Genomic DNA, 22,054 nt, shown 5'->3' with positions numbered 1-22,054 from the left:
CACATGAAATAATCACCTAACAAATACTTATATGACGAATGAAATATGTATTGAGTATAACTATAAAATCAGAGTTTGTTCTTTTGATCATTAAAGTAATTTTATACAAAATGGTTGCTAGCTAGAGTCATCCTGAAAGCCTACCAGTAGAATTTCAGCTTGATGTTGTAGAATAGATAAAATACAGGTCAGTAAGGAAGGAGTCATATTATCTAGGTCAGGGGAACAGCAAGTTACTGAGAGACAGGTGAATATGTTTTAAACAAGAGGCATTCAGAGTAGTATGAGGATTCAGTAAGGAAACTAACGTGACTAGTTTGGGTTGAAAGTAATAGGAAATATTACAGGAGATAGATAAAGTTGGGCTAGGTTCTGGTCATCTCAGATCTGACCAAAAAATTGAGTAAAATAGTAGGAGGTCTCTACGGAGGGGAAAATCAAAGCACCTTTTGAAAGGAATATTCTGCCTTTTTCTGTTTGTAAGCCATTAATTAATAATAGTAATTCCTAATATGTGAATAAAAATTTCTAGTACTGGTATATAATGCTGCCAGGGCCCTTCCTGCCTAAAATTTGACCTCTCAATATGTAATATGCTATACCAGTATCTTTTATTAATGCTAATCATTTTGCTCTGTTTTTGGTAATTAGCACAGTATGAGTGGGTCACCAATCCTGTTTCTTAATCCAATTTTATTGACCCTATTTTTAGTAGACATGCCTCTAATATTTTGACAAATCTTTGTTAGGTCTTTTTTTCCATATTGTTAGTTTTAAAATCTTGCCTAATGTCTTCATTAGCATTGGTATTTTAGTAGGAGAGACTGACACTAACCAGAAATACCCCTTAGGTTTTCAAAGAAACAGTATATTTATATGGCTCATCTCCAAAGTCTCCTAGTCATTTGTTCATTTGACAGACAGTTATCGAAGGTTTTCTAGTTGCCAAGTGCTTAAGAAATTGCAGTTTCTGGCATTATACTGCCAAATGTCCATGTTATTTGTCTGTGTGTGTGTGTGTGTGTGTGTGTGTGTGTGTGTGTGTGTGAGAGAGAGAGAGAGAGAGAGAGAGAGAGAGAGAGAGACCATTTTACCAAGATTTGTTTTTGCAAAAGGTCAGATACTGAATTTTGAAGAGAGATAATATTTTAGTTCAAAATTTGTGCTTAGCAGTTTTCATTAGTAGCAAGCACATCTTAAATTTTATACTGCTTATAGGTTATAAATGTGATTTGATTTTTGAAAATTAGGTTTAAAAACAATTTTTCTCATTAAGTCCAAAGCAATCTAAATAATGCATTGGGCTCAAGTACACATACATGCAAGTCATCACCTTATAGTTGGAGTATAGGGCTAGAACTAAGGTGGCTTGAGTCTTAATTCCTATTTTATTGTTAAGTTGGGGTGTAACCCTGGGCAAATTCACTTCTTTATCTTGGAGTGGGTGTTCAATAAGATTCTTTTAAATTCAGTAACAGAGCAAAATTTGGCTCAAGTAAGAGACAGTAAAATAAAATTAACGGTGATATCTCTAGAGAAGAGAGAAAAAATGAGAATAAACGAGATAAGCTAAAATACCCTATCTTTCTCAGCCCACATCCCATTCATCTAACATGGTCTGGTGAGGTTAATAAAGCCAGAATTAGCTCTTTCTCTCCACACTGGGGCAATAATCCATTAAGCAGCTATTGTAAAACTTGTTCAGACTGATAGGTACTCTTATGAATTTTTATCAGTAAGAAATATGACTGGATTATATATATGAAATATAAAACCATACCCAGGAACATGTAAGAATATTGACCTTTAAAGCTACACCACTGAGTGAGCATCATTGGGTGTTTCGAAGTTTTTCTGTTATTATGGTTGGCATTTAAAATCTTAACATTGAGGGCTTCCCTGGTGGCGCAGTAGTTGGGGGTCTGCCTGCTGATGCAGGGGACACGGGATCGTGCCCCAGTCCGGGAAGATCCCACATGCCGCGGAGCGGCTGGGCCCGTGAGCCATGGCCGCTGAGCCTGCGCGTCTGGAGCCTGTGCTCCGTAACGGGAGAGGCCACAGCAGTGAGAGGCCCGCGTACCGCAAAAAAAAAAAAAAAAAAAAAAAGTCTTAACATTGAGGAAATTTTTTTTCCATTTCATCCATTTTGTTTTCTTTGAATGAGGAAAAGTTGCTCTTAGTTTATTTTAGCAGTACAACATCTGAGCCAAACTTTTAGTACTCCAGTTTTGAGAAGAAACATATTTTGGGAAACCTCTCTGTGAGGTGATATATTTTAACCTACACTTTCTGAATTTGGATCATTCAGGAACTAATAAAGAGATTGCTCATTTAAGGTAATGTATGCTTTTGAAATACTGGTTTACAATCCATAATCAAAGAGTGATGATGATCAAATATTTTATTTTCATTATTTTAGTATAAGCCTCCTGCACTTAAAAAGTCCAGTTCTCCTGGAGCCACCTCATCAGGATCTTCACGATTACCACAGCCAAGTGGCACTAGCAAAACTGTTGTAGGTAATGAGATCCATAAAATAACTTGATTTTTTTTTCTTTTAACAGTGTTGGTACAAAAGGAAATGAATATAGTATTCTGTTCTGGATTATTCAAAATAGATTTATAATTAGGATGAGATGTGGAGGATAAGTAATTATTTTGGTTTAGAAATAAAGTAACTTTCAGTAGCTTCTACTTTAGATATTTTATAGTCCTTTTTTTTTTTAGCTATATGTCTACCCTCAGTGTTGTAGTGATATATCATCTCTTGAGAATAGTCAACCAAGTTCTTCTCTTGATTCTTTGACCACAGTATTTTTCCCCTCATTTCTACCTATCCCTCTCTGAACTTGACAGTTATCCTTAGTAGACAAATATTTAATGATTTGAAGGAAATATTGATTACTGAAGTATATCTTTATTTGTATATAAATTGTAAGAAAGAAATACAGAAATTATAAATGAAGGATGTGTATGTTGTTCCCTGGAAATTTTATTTAATTTTTTTTTCTTATTTGATAACTCATTTTGTTATTTTGCCACAAAGATTTATTGCCACTAAAGCACTGTTTTCCTTGTCAGATGCTCTGTTTTATGTGATTTTTGTTTTTCAGACTGTCGTTAAAACTAATACCTCTTTTATTATAAGGTGTTCCTTCAGGTAAAGTGTCTTCAGTTAGCAGCTCTTTGGGAAGCAAACTTCAGACCTTGTCTCCCTCCCATAAAGGGATAGCAGTCCCTCATGTAGGGTAAGTCTACATTGAATTTAATTTATTAGTGATACATACATACATATATATATACACACATGATACTAAGGTTTTATTTTGTTTAGGTAATTGGCTTTTTCATTAATCTTAATTTCTAAGTTTGTCTTTTAACATATTGCTCATCAGGAGCTCACACACTGCTATTGAGAATCTAAATTAGTATAACCAGTTAGGAAGAAAATCTGGTGGCATTTATCAAGAGTCTTAAAAACATTCATATCTTCGATTGAATGATTTTATTTCTGGGAATCTAGTCTAAGGAAATCACTTAAAATATGGTAGATTTTTATAATCATTATTTTTTAAGCACGTATCAGGCACTGTGCTAGATATTTTACATTATTTTTATTAAAACTACCCACTGCCATAGGATGAGAGGATCAGAGAAGCAGAGTAATTCGCTCAAAGCTACACAGCTGTTAAGAGTTGGAAGCAGGATACAAATTGGAGTCTCTTTGGCAGTAAACACTGGTCTCTTTTCATGTTTTTTCTATAAAGTAAAAAAAAAAAAAAAAAAACCCAAATGTCTAGCTTTGTTTGAATGGCAAATTGTGAAAATCTACAAAAGAATATTATACAATCATAAAATATATATAAATTTTAAAAAGATGATCCTGCTATTATGAGAAGTATGTGGGATACAAATTCCATTTATACTTTGATAGATGCTATAAAAAATTAATAATTTTAAAATACTTTTTGTCTTTCTATGGTTTTATATACATGGCTTTTAATAAAGTAGCATAATTAAGCTTTCAACAATTATTTTAATCTGGGAAAATTTGTTGATAACACTAGAGTTTTTGATAGAAGTCTTTCTATTCCAGTAGAAACTCATTTTCCATTTTGATAAACTAGAAAATTAAGAAATTGCCATATGATTATCTTTGGCAATGCAGCCTCTTATTCTTTATCTTTACACATACTGATAAAGTTGATTTAGGAAACATAGCGTACATTATTTTCAGATCTAGGTTCTCACTTTGGTTTTTATGTAGGAAATATATATGATGGTATCTATCCATAGAGACTAACTGCCTTTTGTTTCCTAATTTGGACTACATAGAAAGTGTAAGACCTAAAAAGAGTTTAATGTAATTATTGTAGAAAAAGAACGAGATCTGATTAGTTAAATGTCTTTCCTCTTTGTTGTGCTTCCAAAAAGAAGAGACAGGCTATCCTTAAGAAAGAGACAGGTTATCAGTAGGACAGGTGGTTGAAAAGTAAAAAGCTCATCTTCCAGTGCTAAAAAAAACTCATCGATTTTTGTTTGTTTGTTTGTTTTGCTTCTCTGCTGAGTTGACCCACTAGATATTTAACTGAAGTATAGACATAGCAATATGTTTTAACTTTACAAACAGTAGTTTCATTTAGTTGATTATGAATTAAAGGCTGGTAGTTTTTTAGTACCTTTCCTTTCATACTGGTAATTTTATCAGTTGACACTATTAAGTTGTACTGACACCGTTTTTAAAAGAGGACATGTGAAGCTGGCTGGTAAGATGAAAAGGGTTACTGACTTTGGATTAGAAAGCTAGGCTTCTAGATCCTACTTTGCCCCTAAATACCTATATGACTTTGTGCATATCTCTTTTCTCTGTTTCGCTCTGACAACTTTCTGTGACTGCTTACACCTTGACAGATGATCTAAGAAAATCTGACCAACATTTATTTATCTTTAGGAGAAAAGTTTTTACTAACTAGCAAAGGCTTTAGGCACAAGAATTTTATAAGTTATGTGCTGCTACAGTGCTATAAAGATTTAAAATTTTTGGTGGTCCCATATTATATTAAACTGTCAAACATAACTATTTAAATCCCAATTTTATATATGATCCTTATGTGTTAAAGGCGTTGTTTCCAACTACTGGAAGGAGAGTAGTGATGTGTGCTTCTGATCAATATATTACTGTATTAACTGGAACATTACTGTATTACTATATTGAATAGAATCCTTCATGACTATTTAGTGGCACAGCTGGTTATGTTTTTTAGATTATTGAGGTAATGATTTGTCTCTTGCCCTTACTAGATTATAAGCTCTGTGATAGCAAAGCCCTGTGTCTGCTTTGCTTACAGATATAACTACAAAATGTAAATAGTATAATGCTTGGCATATAGGCACACAAATTTTTGGTGAATATATGAAAAAAATAGTGAATCAATAAATTCCTCATTTGTCAATTTTTTGACCCATCACAGAATCATAGTCTGGTAGTGGTAAGAAAATTACTAGAGGTTTATATGATAATAATCATTTTTATTGACACAGATAATTCAGGATTGAGTAAAGATAGAATTAAGACATCTGACTAGCTGTGATGTTCAAGCAGTTGAGCACCCTTCTGAGATTAGTAAAATGAGTCGTTTTAGTGGCTTGATTATTTAGAGCATGGTATATATAATCTTTATTGTGGTCAGCTTTAATCATACATATCAGTGGTCTGTAATGTTTAGCATATATTGGAGTCATACCGCAGAAAAATTTATCTTTTTACTTGGAAAAATTCTCATATGTTTGATAATTCTAGACAACCTGTGGGTTGACTGATACAAACAGAATTTTTATTTAAGCAAAACATACCCCTGATAGAAAATTTTTTTCTTAGCTAAAAGATGATTTTCTTTACTCCTAGAGATTTTAGACGTATGATGAAACACAGAGCTTTGAAATAAATATTGCCATGCTTGAATTGTATCAGAGAGTTTACATAGTCATGTCTTGAGAATTGTATTTTCTTAATGGTTAATTACTAGCTTAAATGAATACTTCAGCTGATAATTTTCAATAGCTAAAGTGTCAAATTTCAAAGATTTACTTCTGTTCAGTTACTCTCAAAAACAGGAGTTTACTTTGAGATATAATGTAATAGATGTGGTAAAACTAGAGAAACAGAATGCATGTAAGGAGCACTTTTTAATAAAAAAAAAGAAATTAGTTTCTCATACTTTATATTAACAAAAGTGAGAAATAAATGTCTAGGTTTTTTTTTTTTTTTTTGTGGTACGCGGGCCTCTCACTGTTGTGGCCTCTCCCGTCGCGGAGCACAGGCTCCGGATGCGCAGGCTCAGCGGCCATGGCTCACGGGCCCAGCCGCTCTGCGGCATGTGGGATCTTCCCGGACCGGGGCACGAACCCGTGTCCCCTGCATCGGCAGGCGGACTCTCAACCACTGCGCCACCAGGGAAGCCCAAATGTCTAGTTTTTAAGTATATTTTTGTATGAGTGGAAGCAGGCTTTTCTTATAAGCCAATCTTTTGATGTGTGTGGTTTGTGTGGACCATTATTTAGATTTTTCTGAATTTCTCTGTCTTTTAATATTGATATAGAAATGCCACAACCTAGAATTTCAGAGTTTGGCTTCTTTTGTGGATAACAATGATTTAGGCTGTTGGACTAGGGAAGCTCACTTTGCCATGGAATTGAGATACTACATTATATAGGATTGATGAGTTTAGGATTAAAATTAATTTGTCATTAATTTTATGACAGATTTCAAAACTTTGAGTGCCTCAAATTATCAGAGCTATAGATGTCTACAAAGATACAAAATACCACTTGATAAATTTTTTCCCCAAATTATTTCAGACATCATTTTTTTTTTATTTTATCTATTCTGCTTTGTTAGTCGTACAGGACTGAGTGGCTTATTTTCTAAGGGTTCATTCTAATGGTATCAACAATAAACAAGGACCTTCCCTAGGTTAAAGTTTGTCTCAAATTAGAAATAGATTGATACTGTTGCCAAATATTTTTTAAAATGCTCATTCAGCTATGAATATTTGGAAAGCCTGCCAAAGTATTGTTTCTTTCTAGATATACTAATGATATCATAGCAGTTACATGCAACTAGAGATAGTCCTTTTAAAAAGTCTAGGTCAAAATTGAAGAGTTTATCATCTATAGAAATGTATTAGCTTGACAAAAAGTTAAGTGTTTTTGTCTAGGAATACAGGATAATCTAGTGATATTTATCATAACTATAGTAAAATTTTAAAGATCATCATTGAAATCTGCCTTTCATTTAGATTTTCAAAATCTTAAAACACTGGCATGCTCTCATGTATGGAATTTTGATATTTTAGAACAGGTGATCTTTTTGTACTTTTTTTTTTTTTTTTTTTTTTCCGGTACGCGGGCCTCTCACTGTTGTGGCCTCTCCCGTTGCGGAGCAAAGGCTCCAGACATACAGGCTCAGCGGCCATGGCTCACGGGCCTAGCGGCCCCGCGGCATGTGGGATCTTCCCAGACCGGGGCACAAACCCGTGTCCCCTGCATCGGCAGGCGGACTCTCAACCACTGCGCCACCAGGGAAGCCCCCAACAATTGTTTTTATTGGAACATTGCCACACCCAATTGTTTATATATTGTCTGTGGCTGCATTCATGCTACAGTGACAAAGTTGAGTGTGACAGAGATGGTGTGGCTTACAAAGCCTAAAATATTTACTGTCTGGCTTTTTACAGGAAAAGTTTGCCACTCCCTTTTTTTCTGAATGAGCGAGTTATCATAGGAATTAGATATTTATAATTTGAAGGTATGGGTTTTAAGGATTCTTCATTTATTCCCAAGAATGGAACTGTTTTTAAGTCATGTGGAATATCTAGGAAGTTAGGCCAAAGATTAGTGTTCCCGTGAACCAAAGGGTTTTTTTAAAAAAAACCTTTTATTAATCCATTCAAACACATTACTGTGGTTGAATTGAAAGAACAATAAGAGATTAAAAATACACTTTCATGTTGATTCTGACCAAATTTAGGTGCCAATTTCAGGACATATCCTTGAATTTCGTATGGGATTCTACGTTATGTGTAGAATTGCTTATTCTGCACCAAATTTACCCTGTGTAGGTGTGCTTGCTTGGCTTCAAAATACCTTCCTTTTTTTTTCCTTAGCAGTAGCAAGATTTCTTTTACTGCTGAATGGATTTGTTTATTCCTGCCTTAATTTCTTTCAGACCTTGGGTGTATCACTGTCATTACTGAATTGGACCCTTTAAAAGAAAAATAGCATAGAGGCACTCTAAAAACATTGATATTGATAGTCCATAATTATTACTATCAAATTGGAATTTCTCAAACTTTGTAAATAATGTAAAAATACATTATAAAGTAGATTTCTCATTGTACTTTTTCAAAATTTATTAACAGAGTAACCCCCAATGTAGATAGATGTATAAATTCAATATTAAAATCAACAAAGGTGATTTTTTTTCATAACTTGAAACATCTAAGGCCCCTGAGGGCAGGCCAAACATGTAATAGAGAACTCCTGGTTCCTTTACTTGTTTATTCACTTCCTTAAGTCAGTTACTGATGGTGTGCAAGACCAAGAAAGACATAGAGAAGGAAGGAACTTTGACCAAAGAGCAATCAGTTGGGTTTAAAACTTTAAATTGCTTTTGAAAATATGTCACTACTTTTGCAAAGATTTCAGTTTCTTTTCAAGTATCCCTTTATCTTGTTCCTGCTTTGACTTATCTTTAGTACTACTGAAGGTATAGGGACAGAAAAGAAGGGGTTTAATAGAAAAGGAGACGTGAGCAAAGAAGTGTTCTTGTTCACTAAAATAAATATGAAGATGGTAAATGGTCTGGATCCGAGTCAGTTTAGGGAACCGTTTAAGTATTTGAAAGGTCTTCTTTCATAAACTGATAATTTTACCTTTTAAATTTTTTATTGAAGTATAGTTGATGTACAGTATTATATGTTTCAGGTGTGCAACATAGTGATTCACAGTTTTTAAGGTTATAATCCATTTATAGTTCTTATAAAATATTGACTATATTCCTTGTGTTGTTCAGTATATCCTTGTAGCCTGTTTATTTTATACATGGTAGTTGGAACCTCTTAATCTCTTGCCCCAAACTCTCCCTCCCTCCTTCCATCTCCGCACTGGTAACCACTAGCTTGTTCTCTATATCTGTGAGTCTGTTTCTTTTATGTTATATTCACTATTTTATTTTATTTTTTAGTTTCCACATATAAGTGATACCATACAGTATTTGTTTTTCTCTCTCTGACTTATGTTCACTTAGCATAATAATACCCTCCAAGTCCATCCATATTGTTGCAAATGGCAAAATTTCATTTCTTTTTAAGGCTGTATAGTATTCCGGTATGTCTGTGTGTGTGTGTTTGTGTGTGTGTGTGTGTGTGTGTGTGTGTATGTATGTATGTATTCATTACATATGTGTGTGTGTATATATGTACATATATATGTATATATCACATCTTCTTTATCCATTCATCTGTTTATGGACACTTAGGTTGCTTCCATATCTTGGCAATTGTAAGTAATGGCACTATGAACATTGGGTGCATGTATCCTTTTGAATTAGTGTTTTTTTTGGATCTGTACCCTGGAGTGGAATTACTGGGCCATATGGTAGTTCTATTTTTAGTTTTTTGAGAAACCTCCTTACCGTTTTCCACAATAGCTGCACCAGTTTACATTTTCACCAGTAGTGTACAAGGGCTCCCTTTTCTCCACATCCTCACCAACATTTGTTGTTTGCGGTCGTTTTGATGGTAGCCTTTCTGACAGGTGTAAGTTTTGATAGCTCATTGTGGTTTTGATTTGCATTTCTCTGATGATGAGCATCTTTTCATGTGCCTGTTGGCCATCTGTAGGTGTCTTTGGAAAAACGTCTATTCAGGTCTTTTGTTTGTTTTTTTTAATGTTGAGTTGTATGAGCTGTTTATATTTTGAATATTAACCCCTTAAAGGTCGTATTACTTGCAAATATTTTCTGCCATTCAGTTTGTTGTCTTTTTGTTTTGTTAATGGTTTCTTTTGCTGTGCAAAAGCCTTTAAGTTTAATTAGGTCCCAGGATAATTTTAAAATGTATTTAATTAGCCCAACATTGACTATTATTTCATGGTATTTAAAATATATATGTAAGCAAAATTTATATGTAAAAACACTTAAATATATAAATTCATTTATATAAAATTATATTTATTAAAAATTATAGAAAATACTTTATGTATAAATTTATGTATTATATAATCTTGATTACATTATGAAATTTTTAAATTTTATTTTTGTACGGTTAGACCTTGATAATAACATAGCATAACAGTAGCAGATTTTACTGGAACATAAGTTCAAGTGATTTGAGCTTAATACAACATATGCTAACATTTAGCCTAAGTAACATTTGAACACACACATACATATACTTAGGTAGATATATCAACTGAGTTGAATTTCATAACACAGGTATGTGATACAGTAAAATCATCACTGGAACTGCCTTTTAATTACGTTTTTAAAATCTGAAAAATACTAGCAGTTTTTTCATATATGGAAAATGTGTAATATTCCCACTAGATAATTACCTTTAGATTTTACTCATCTCCTTTGTTTTATCGTACATAAGATTTTAATAGTTCTTATCATGTTAGAGGAATTCATTTTTAAAATGTTTCTAAATTTTTAAATTTTAATTGCAATAACTTTTTTCTGAGGAAGAAAGTAAGATCTTTTATTTCTTTTTCCAAATCCACAGATGGCTTTTGTGAGATAAACACTGTTTGGAACAATAATGTTTTGATTGTTATTAAGTAATTTAAAGAGAAATCTGATTTCTTAAGTAAAATTCGAAATAGATGAATTTTCCAGTAATCTCTCACAAATAAAGCCCATAAAATTAATATTCTGAGACATGAGTCTCAGAATTAATGTTCTGAGACTAATGTCTCAGAAATTTCAGAAATATTGATATATATACATATATTTAATGGAGGCATCTAAAAAATCCTTTAAAATGTTTTTGGGAGTATGACGTAAACACCTAATTTAAGTATCACCACCAGCAAAATATTAATATCACCTTTTACATCAAAATGCCTGCTATGTATAGGATACTGAAGGAACAGAAAGTGGATAAAATGTGTCCTTCCTTAGAGACCCTTATTATCTAGAGGAATGAACAAATTCTTTTTAGACACTAAACTCCTTAGTAAGAACAAAGCATCAGGTCTGTCTTATTTGCCACAATATCCCCAGAATTTAGCACAGTGCCTGATACATAGTAGGTGCTCAGGGTTTAAATGAGTTAAAAAAAAAAAATCCCTTTAAAAAAACTATACTTTTTTTTTTTTTTTGCGGTATGCGGGCCTCTCACTGTTGTGGCCTCTCTCGTTGCGGAGCACAGGCTCTGGACGCGCAGGCCCAGCGGCCATGGCTCACCGGCCTAGCCGCTCCGCGGCATGTGGGATCTTCCTGGACCGGGGCACGAACCCGTGTGCCCTACATCGGCAGGCGGACTCTCAACCACTGCGCCACCAGGGAAGCCCGATACTTTTTAAGTTATCAAGCAGTGATGTATCATTCAGTAGTCATTTAAGATAGTTCTAGTTTCCTAATTTAATTTTCCCTGCTCCCTACTATGAATGGATATTGGTTGGTGATAATATAATTTGGTTGATGTAAAACAATGAGTTCTTTGCAAACCTGTAGTTTTTCTGTTATTCACTAGATGGAAATCCTTTATACTTCTGGTTTAAAAAAAAATTAGTAAGTTTCAGATGGCATGGCCACTTAACCTTTTTACATGTGATTTTTAGAATTGCCATCCACATTTTCATAGGATCATGTTTTACATTTCTCTGGATAAATTTTAGAAATAGTCATTCTTTGTTAGAAAGTCAGATAGGGATAAAGATAAAAATACATTATTTGATTCATTATTCTATATTTGGAATTTTTAAAGGTAGGGGAAATCATAAACTAATAAAGAAGAAAACAGAGAAAGGTTCTATGATTCAAGGAAGGGGAAAATTAGATTATTTGTGAGCTCCACAAGAACAAACGTCAAATCTGTCTTTATTTACCAGACTAACAACTTTCAGTTCATCTCTGGCTTCACAAATTTTCTTTGAAACAAATCCTTCTAAAGTTTTTTTTTATTGATTCCATTGCCCTGCTGTGTATAAGTGTGGGATTTGTTAGGATATTTATCAAAACTGGCAGGGTGGCCTGCATAGTCAGCATATTCATATCTAATAATGGACATTGTATGAACTATCTGAGGATTCTTTTTTGACGTTAGTCCTTACCCTGGCAGATAATTAAGAGCTTGGGGGTTGGATTTCTGATGAACCAGAATAATGTCTTAAAAAAATTTTTTTTTAATATAAAGAAACAAACAGTAGCATTCTCCTTATGGGTACACCTTTATATATTTTAATAGTAAGATGGACAAGTTAGGCCCTCCACTTCGAACTGGAAGACATGTGCAAAGGTTGCATGACAGTGATACAAAATCAGACAGTGCCATCAAAAGACATGAGTTATTACCCATTTACAAGTAAGTATTTGTAACTCAGTTTGATTAATCTTTTTCAGATATTTCCTTAAAGGCTTTATATAACGGAACACTGTAAATTTGTACATTCCTATACTTAATTTTTTTTTTTATTTTAATCATTTTTAAGCCAAGAAGTACTAAATACTCTTCTAGGATTTATCACACTTTGATTTTTGATGAACATTTCTATTGTCCTAAATCTGTTTTTAGAGCTTTCATTTTATTCCATTAAATTTTAATTTTTAGGGGGTCGAAATAGGAGTCACCTTCAATAATTGTTATTTTTATGAAGCTCTTTTTTAGGAGTAACATTTTTTAAAGAAGAATACGGGGAATATTACATCATATATAACACTGTTAGATTATCTTTTAGTTAAGCAGACGATAAATTATTATAAAAAAGCTGGAGAAAAAAGAAATCTTAGAAAACATTCAATCCAGGATCCTCAGTCTTTTTGTTAGATGCTTACAAATTCCACATAAAACAGGTAAAAGGTTATGACACTGCCAAGCACACTCCCCTCTGTGTACTGGCCTAGCAGACTGAGTGAGGCAAGAGTGGCAGTGGCAGTCTTGGAGCTCTCCTGCACAGGCCTTCAAGGTTTACTAGTTTGGGCCCCCAAAGCAAGTCTAGCCCTCTCATCTTAAAATGATGAACTTAGGGTCTCATAAGTTAAACTACATATTAACATTGAAAAATATGTTGTTAAATAGAGTTTACTTAGTTAAATTTTAAACCAAGGCCTGCTACAACATTCTCTTAACACTAGATTATAATAAATTTAACTAGATATACAATAAAACAAAGATGGGAAAAGTCTTTGATGCATTAGCAGCCATCATGTGTTATTCTTAAGTAGTTAGTGATAAATCCTAGAAGGAAAAATTTGTGCCCTGAGCCTTTTTCTTTGTACTCCAGCTCTCTGTACTCTCTGAAGCAGATCTCAGAGAAACAGTGATTAGCAGTGAGGTAGATTAAGTGCAGTTCCAAAATTAAACCTTCTTTGTTATTGCTTGAACTACAGCAGGCAGACTATAGATACATAATATGGGTAGCACTTTTCAGACTCTGGCCAGGAAGAAAAATGTGTTGACCATGTGAGACTGGGGCAACGTGTTTTAAGTACTGCTCAAAATGGTTCTAGTTCTCCAGTCTCTTAAGAATGGTTCTCAACATTCCGATTCTACTTCATAGATGTTACTAAAAGTACACGATTGGCATTGAATAATGGAAGCTGTAGTTGATAACCTTATATTTTTCTTTAATTTTTAAAATTTTCTAATTATTTGAATAACTATTGATAATGAAGTTGTGTGTGTATATGCATGGGTTTGTTTGCATTATCTATATATCTCATGTACATATTATATGAAGGTGGTAGGATTTCTAACAAGACTTTATTCTAGAGCCCCCCAAAAAAGAAATGTGTCCTTCCTGATTCTCTTATAACTCTTATTACTTGGAGGAATTGCCATCCTTTGGCAATGAATTTTCAGAGATTGAGTTCCTAAAAAGGCATGTGATAGTTCTACAACATCCCTAGAGAGGCTGTATAAAAGTAGAGTAGAATACACCTCATGGATGGGCTTGCATATTGAATATAAGATTTGTAATAAGACCCACCTAAATTCAAGTTCAAACACTCTGGCCATGTAATAGCTTTGCACTTCACTTAATCTCTGAATATGAGTTTCTTCAACTTTAAAATGGGAATAATATCTTCTGAGATTTTTGTGAAGATTAAAGAAGCAAAGTATGTATAGTACCTGGTATCATATTTGGCATGCAATGGGCATTTGAAAAATAGTAGATGTTGTTATTTCCTGCATGTATTTTGGAGATAGCCCTTTAAAATTTTGGGAGACTCTCTCCAACTTTGCTGTATAAGTAGAAAAGGAAGAATTTCAGCCAGTTTGAGAACTTCCAATATAAAGGCATTTTTTAAAGTATCCTACTTGATCATATAACACAACATTGCTTATCTCTGAAATGAAAAGATTTGACTAAATTTCTAAAGAGTGGGAGGGAATTAACACTGTATTGAACATCTTACCCCTGGTTCTGCAACATACTGACTGTGTCTGTCACCTTGGGTAAATTACTCTTTGCCTCAGTTGCCTCCTTTGTAAAATGGAATTATTAATCCTTCCTACTTCATAGGATTATTTTGAAGATTGAGTGAGTTTTATATGAAGGCAATTAGAAAAGTAGCTATACCAAACGTAGTAAGCACTGTTATATAAATGTTAATTTGTAGTAGCAGTAGCCATAGTAGTATTACCACCATCAACTATGCTAAATGTTTATAAAAATTACAATTTATATATCTAACTTTCTGTAAGATAAGCGATGATGGCCATATCTTATAAATGAGGGAACTTGGACTCAGAGAGATTGCCACTACCACAGAGTTGTTCAGAAACAGTTGGAATTTGAATCCAGATTCATCTGAATTCCAAAGCCTATACTTTTACCATTATTACCTCATATAGTTTACAAGCTTTCTTTGATTCTGACAGTTTCAGAAAGGGAATTCAGTTATGATCCAACCACAACTTCTTCTTTACTGGTAACAGGTAGCCCAGGCTGTATAGTTGGTGAAATTAAATCTTTATATTAACCCACTTATTTTAGTTGCTCTTTCCAACAACAGACTTTCGTAAATAGAATATTATCCTTTTAAAATGGTTAGCTGATTTTTTTAACCACACCTCATACGCTTTTAACATTATTATTTAACAGTTATTCATAGGCACTTAACGAAACACATCTCTATTTTGAGGGAACTGTAGATTTCAACTTTAAAAAATTTGAAACCTTTTAGAATGATTAACTTATAAATTTCATCTAAAGAATATATACATATGTCAGATGATTTTATGTACCATCAAGATAATGTTACCAAATGCAGAATGCTTTGGTTTATCCTTAGTATTAAGGATTTCAGTTTTGAAATAATCATTTGGATTTTAATCTTTTGAATTTACCTCTCTACAGCTTCTAATTATTATTATTTTTTATTGGAGTATAATTGCTTTACAATGTTGTGTTAGTTTCTGCGGTACAATGAAGTGAATCAGCTATATGTATACCTATATCCCCTCCCTCTTGGACCTCCCTCCTACCACCCCCTCCAGCCTCCCCCATCTAGGTCATCACAGAGCACTGAGCTGAACTCCCTGTGCAGCAGGTTCCCACTAGCTCTCTGTTTTACACATGGTAGTATATTTATGTCAAACCTAATTTCCCAATTCGTCCCACCCTCCCCTGCCCCCTGTGTCCACATGTCCATTCTCTACGTCTGCGTCTCCATTCCTGCCCTACGTATAAGTTCATCTGTACTATTTTTCTGGATTCCACATATATGTGTTAATGTACAGTATTTCTCTTTCTGGCTTACTTCACTCTGTATGACAGACTCTAGGCCCATCTACATCCTTCACATGACCCAATTACATTCCTTTTTATGGCTGAGTAATATTCCATTGTATATATGTACCTAATTATTTTTCTAATAATGTAAATAAGCAATTTGAGAAATAAATGCTTACTATTCAGTAGGTTTTTCATTATGCCATCTCTTTCTCTTCTAGAGCTAACATCAAACCTCGAAATTCCACACCACCTAGTTTGGCTAGAAATCCTGCCTCAGGTATGCTTACAAGCAAAAGAAAAACATATACTGAGAGCTACATGGCCAGGTATGTTTAGCTCTGATATTCTAATAACTAAAATAAAAATGAGTATATGCTGCTTTTCAAGGACCATATACAAAAATTTCTATCAGGCTATTTATAGAAAATCTAATTTTTCCTTTGCTATATGATTTAATTTGGCTTTTATGTTATACACTAAAGAAATAGTTTGGGCATAAATAATGTTTTCTTATACCTTATAATCTTTATGGTAAATACTCAAGGATGTTTGTTCATTTACAGTGGATGCATTTGTTTTTTATGTCTTAATTTTAACTGCAACATGCTTATTTTTACCTCTAGAAATTGAATTGACCCTTTACACCACTGCTATTATAATTTTCAGCAGCGTTTTAATACATTTAAATTCCCCTGCTGAGATTGTGATTATCTATGTACTTCCCTTTCTGATCTGTCACAGTATTTGTACAGCTTCGACATTCACTCTGTTTTTAAGCATATAATGAAATCATTTCAGTTATATTTATTTTTTATATGTATCCCAGTTTATTCCAGAAAGTTTTAAGGAAAGGTACAGAAGGCCATGATGTATAGTGAGATACAGCATTTTCTTTTAAATGAAGGAAGAATAGGAAAAGGAAAGACGAGAAATGGAAAAAGGAATGGGGTTAGTCCACAAAATGTGTGTCATGAGACCCTGGAGATGGACTAGCCCTGGGACACAAAGTGGAGTTTGAACTTTGTTTTAGGAGCCAAAGTACAGGAGAGGATAGGAGTAGTTACATGATTCATGATGTCTAAAACAGAAAAATAAATCACTCTCTCTGTGAAAGTACAACTAGTTCTGAGGCTTCAAAAGTTCTCCTTTGATTTCTCATAAGGAGACACTGGATAACTTAATTGTTAACTTCTTAATTAACATCCCTACTGAATCCATACTAAATATGGCAGTGGATTTCATAGGGTGTTTTTTTTAAGATGCCCTCAGTGCAAGCCTATAATGTGACATCCTATGATTCACCAAAACCAGTTGTGATGTGGGTGTGTTATGTGTAACTGTATATATTGTCTGCTTTTGTTGTAAGTATGTAACATGTACATAGTCATTATTCAGATTTAATCCGGGGATAGATTTTCAAGTATCTAAGATGCTAGCTCTCCATTCTGGTTGCCCATTAAAAAGAAGCATCTGTGGAGCTTTCTGAAAATGAACACGTCAGGGTCCCTCCCTGAGATTTTGATTTCTTTAATTTGGAGAGTGGGATCTGGGCATCTGCCATTTGGAAAGTTTTAAGAGTGATGCCTATGCATAAGATGAGGACCGTAGAGGAATTGGTGAATTGCTGTCTTTTCAGCTAGATTCTGTAAGAAATATTGTTTGTCTCACCTGAGGTTTTAATACATGTTAAATATCAAAGAAGTTAACTTATGTTTCTTAGAGTCCTGGAGTGTGGTTGTACTATGTTGTTGTATATGTGTGGAACCATGTTTTGAATCAATGCTGAGTATAAGATTAACATTCTTATAAAATGGAAAACTTAATAAATACATATGACTGAATAAAAGGATCATTTTGTCTTTCCAAAGAGGTGGACAAAAGAAGTGTCAACAGGCAGGAGTAAAAATCACATTAAAAAATGTTTGGCTTATTCTTTTTTTTTTTTTACTTTTTAGAGCTTTATATGTGATAGGAAGGCTTGAGCCTTGCTCACTTGACTTATACTCTGCCCCCATCCCAGACAGAAATAATTATAACCATAACAGATAGAGAATTCTCAGAGATTTACTTTTCTGGCAGTGTGATAGATTACATTTCCAGGACAACCCCTCCCACCCAAAACACCTAGAAATGCTGGATAAAAAAGAAAAAATATCTTTCTGAATGTATAGCTTAGCTCTCAGAAAAGTAACGGGAACTTCTACAGACGAAAATATAAAGGAAGCTAGAGGTCAAATTGTAAATTAACTGTCACACTGCAGCTACATTTGAGGTTTTCAGTGATCTTCACTATGTAGAGACTTGAGTTTTAAGGTCATTGTGGGAGAGAGGAGTTGACTTCTTGGACTTGTACAAAATGGAGTGTGAAAAACAACTTTTCCTTACCCTTCCCGCCGTTCCCGCCGTGCCTCTTGCTCTAAGCCAAGACTCCTGAAAGATTCAGTAAGGAGTCTTCTTAGACTCAGCCAGAGATACTTATATGACAGTATATTACATTTGTCACTGGAATTGTGTACAGAAATATAGGATAATAGCAGGGCGGTGTCAGGTGTTTCTCTTTCGTGGGAGCCCTTGCAGCGGTCCTGGAGCTCGTCTTCCTTGGCTGTCTAGCTGACAGCTTAGGTGTGAGAGAATAAGTTCTCATAGGTGGGTGTAGGGACAGTTTAATGAGAAATCCTTTGTCCCCAAAGGGAACCAGTATCTCATATAACAGTTTCATAGGCATAGCTTCCTGGTTATCCTGAGGGAGATATCCAGTTTCAGTGGACTGTTTACAAACACCGTTGCCTAGAAACACAGCTGGCATTTCACCTATGTTGGGTTTTCATTAAACAGAGCTAGGAAGTTATCCCAAGGTCAAATATGTCCACAGAAAAGGAGAAAGAGTGTGTTAACCCTTCTCTCACAGTAATCAAAGGGTTATCTCTCAGTGAAAGGATGGACTAGGAGAAAAAAATTTTTTTACCACCCAGGAATAAGAGACTCCAAGGAAACTTGTCTGTCTCAGCCATGGCTCAGAGGGATGTGAGAATTCCCACCAATAATTCATAACTATAGGCACACCTTCCCATGAGTTTAAGGTTTGAAAGCACAACATCTGCATATTCTAAGAAATTCTTAACTGAAAAAATAGCTTAGATACTCTTGGTTTAAGAGCTTCCTTGGAGCTTGTAAAAGCAAAAGCAAAAGGAATCATCTCTGGTGTGAAATGCTGTTAACCCAGGCCTCCTGATTCTCACAGGTAAATAAACATGAGCTTGCAATTCTGAATTACAGAACACACATGGAAATTTCACACTGTACAAGGAAACAAGGAATCAGTCATGAAAGCCAAAAAAAACGAACACATGTGCCCATGACTTATGATACTGAAATCATCATAATTATGACTTGTAAAATAAGTCAGTTTGAAGTATATAAGGAGACAAGACAGGGAATTGAAGTCATTAACAGTGATAATATACTATCAAAAAAAGATTAGAGCATCTTTACAAAAGAACCAAACAACTCAATATAAGGGGAAAAAACCTCAAAAGATGGTGTTTAAATTGTAGATGAGACCCGGCTGAAGAAGAGAGGAGTGAACTAGAGGAAAGATTCAAAGACATTATCTAGAGTGTAGTCCTAAGAGAAGGAAAGCGTGAGAGAGATTAAAAATCATAGGTGGTAAAATAAGATCTATGATGTGTTGAGTCAGACGTTGAAAGAAACTAGAGTGAGTGAGAGGCAACATTTGAATAATTTATACCTTCAAATAATCCAGGATTAATGAAAACCATGAGTTCTCATAATCAAACAACAACAGTCCCAAGCAGGACAAATGAAATGAAAACAACATGTAGATGCATTGTAATGAAACTTGGGAAGACAGACCATGAGAAGGTCTTAAAAGCAGCCACAGAGGAAAGACGTTACTTAGACAATGTGAGGATCACCCAGCTAGTACAGAGCTCGCTTGCAACACTTGGAGCCAATAGACAATGGAATCGATCCACACATTCAGGGTGCCGAGGGAAAATAACTGTGGACCTTTGATTGTTCACCAGCTGAACCAGTGGTTCTCGAGCTTTAATGTGCATCAGAATCCCCTGGAGCACTAATTTCAACACAGCTCGTTGTCCCCACCTGAGGATTTCAGAGTCAGTGGGGTCTGGAGTGGGGCACAGGTTTGCATTTATAGTAAATTCTCACGTGATGCTGATGCTGCCAGATTAAGGACATCTCTTTGTGAACCACTGAGCTCTACTGTCAGTCCAAGAATGAAAATGAAATAAAGCTGTTTTCAGACGAAAAATATTGAGAAAATTTACCAGCTGTAGACCGTGACTAAAAGAACCTTCAAAGGGGGTATCTTGGGAAAGAGTTACGTGTCCAGAAGAGGAGGAATTTTGCAAGGCGGACTGGTGAAGAAATCAGTAATTAAGTAAATCTAAACTAATAGTACATGAAATAATAAAGATAAAACAGAAATTAATGAAATAAAAAGATTATAATGGAGAGCATTAAGGAAAAAAACTGGTGGTCAAATAGGAGCTTCCTCCCGGATGGTGCTCAGCAACTGCAAGAGATCCTGATTAGACCAGTAGATCCGAATCTTGGCTTCTGTATCTTTGTTGGCAGGAGGTAGAGAGGGAGCTTCAGGATTCTGTGTGGTACTTCACCTTTAATTAATTCAAATTCTCATCAGCTTGCTGTCATCAGGTTGAATTTTGTCAGGCCCTTTGTTCTAATTTACTTTGTTGTCACAACATGCTCCAAACTCTTTCATTCTTCATCCCCTCTACTGCAATCCTAACGGCTCTGACCAGTCTCTGCCACCCTGTACCATGTCCTCTTTGCTTTATTGTTTTCTAGCTGACATGCTATGTATGTTATTTATGTTGTTTCTTCTCCATAAAACTAAGCTCCCTAGGCACAGGGATTCTTATCTGTTTTGTTACTGCTCTTAACTCTAGGATCAAGAGGAGTACTTTACGTAAACTAGGCTCCCAGTAAATATTTTTAAATGAATAAGTGAATGAATAACACATGATGAAGACTCACAAAACGAGAAGGTTGGTTGATTTAAAATGATAAACTTCTCAAGATGGATCAACAAAAAAGGAGAGACGGTACAAATAATATGCAGAATGAAAAGAGGAATGCAACCACAGATGCAGCAGAGATTTAAAATTATAAGAAAAACTTTTTGCCAGTAACTTGAAACAGATAAAATGCACAATTTCCTAGAAAAATATAACTTTTGAAAACTTATTTCAAATGAACTAGAAACTATAATCATTAAAGAAATTGGATCAGTAATTAAACTATGCTTGCTTCCTCACTACACGAGTGCACGTACACACACATACGGTGTACACACACACACACACACACACACACACACAAAATGGGCTCATGATAGTTTTTTTTTTTTTTTTTTTTTTGCGGTACGCGGGCCTCTCACTGCCGTGGCCTCTCCCGTTGCGGAGCACAGGCTCTGGACGCGCGGGCTCAGCGGCCATGGCTCACGGGCCCAGCCACTCCGCGGCATGTGGGATCTTTCCAGACCGGGGCATGAACCCGCGTCCCCTGCATCGGCAGGCGGACTCTCAACCACTGCGCCACCAGGGAAGCCCTCATGATAGTTTTATATAGTAAGTTCTACCAAACTTTTCCAGGGGAGTGAGGTGAAAAACAACATTCTTCAACTTATTTTCAAAGGTTAGTGAAACCGTGATATCCAGACTAATGAGAGAATGCAAAATTATGATCAGGCTTACTTATAAACTTGAAAATACATATAAAAATCTCCAAGAAATTTATCAAACCCAGGCCACAGACGTGAAATTCATGACACTGTAGATTCATCACAGAAAATGATTGATTTAACATTAGAAAGTCTATTAATATAATTTTTCACTTCAACAGATGGAAGGGTTAAAAAGTATTCGTCAAATAATAATATATGATTTACCACCTATTTTTGATTTTTTTAAAAAAGCTCTTAGAAAATTGGGAATAGAAGGGAATGTCGTTAAATTGACAAGAACGCTAGATTTACTAGAACCCTACGTCACTCTTCATATTTAGTGGTGGCATGTAAGAAGCA

The 22,054-nt window shown here is 34.8% G+C and overlaps 1 protein-coding gene across 2 annotated transcripts in view; it reads left to right on the top strand.

Annotated features, from left to right (window-relative positions):
- ZC2HC1A (zinc finger C2HC-type containing 1A) overlaps positions 1 to 22,054 on the top strand; it is a 60,394-nt gene that overhangs the window by 35,631 nt on the left and 2,709 nt on the right. Inside the window, exons 6-9 of one of the 2 annotated variants that reach the window (XM_027089710.1) lie at positions 2,420 to 2,519; positions 3,149 to 3,248; positions 12,471 to 12,587; positions 16,182 to 16,289. In XM_027089710.1, coding sequence (XP_026945511.1) covers positions 2,420 to 2,519; positions 3,149 to 3,248; positions 12,471 to 12,587; positions 16,182 to 16,289 — 425 coding nt within the window. The remainder of the gene's footprint in view (positions 1 to 2,419; positions 2,520 to 3,148; positions 3,249 to 12,470; positions 12,588 to 16,181; positions 16,290 to 22,054) is intronic. The other variant, XM_027089711.1, reaches the window with a different exon arrangement.

The sequence above is a fragment of the Aethalodelphis obliquidens genome, unplaced genomic scaffold (assembly GCF_003676395.1).
Source record: "Aethalodelphis obliquidens isolate GAN/ISIS:26980383/991018 unplaced genomic scaffold, ASM367639v1 scaffold68, whole genome shotgun sequence".
Lineage (NCBI taxonomy): Eukaryota > Metazoa > Chordata > Mammalia > Artiodactyla > Delphinidae > Aethalodelphis > Aethalodelphis obliquidens.
This window is presented reverse-complemented; position numbering and strand designations above follow the sequence as displayed.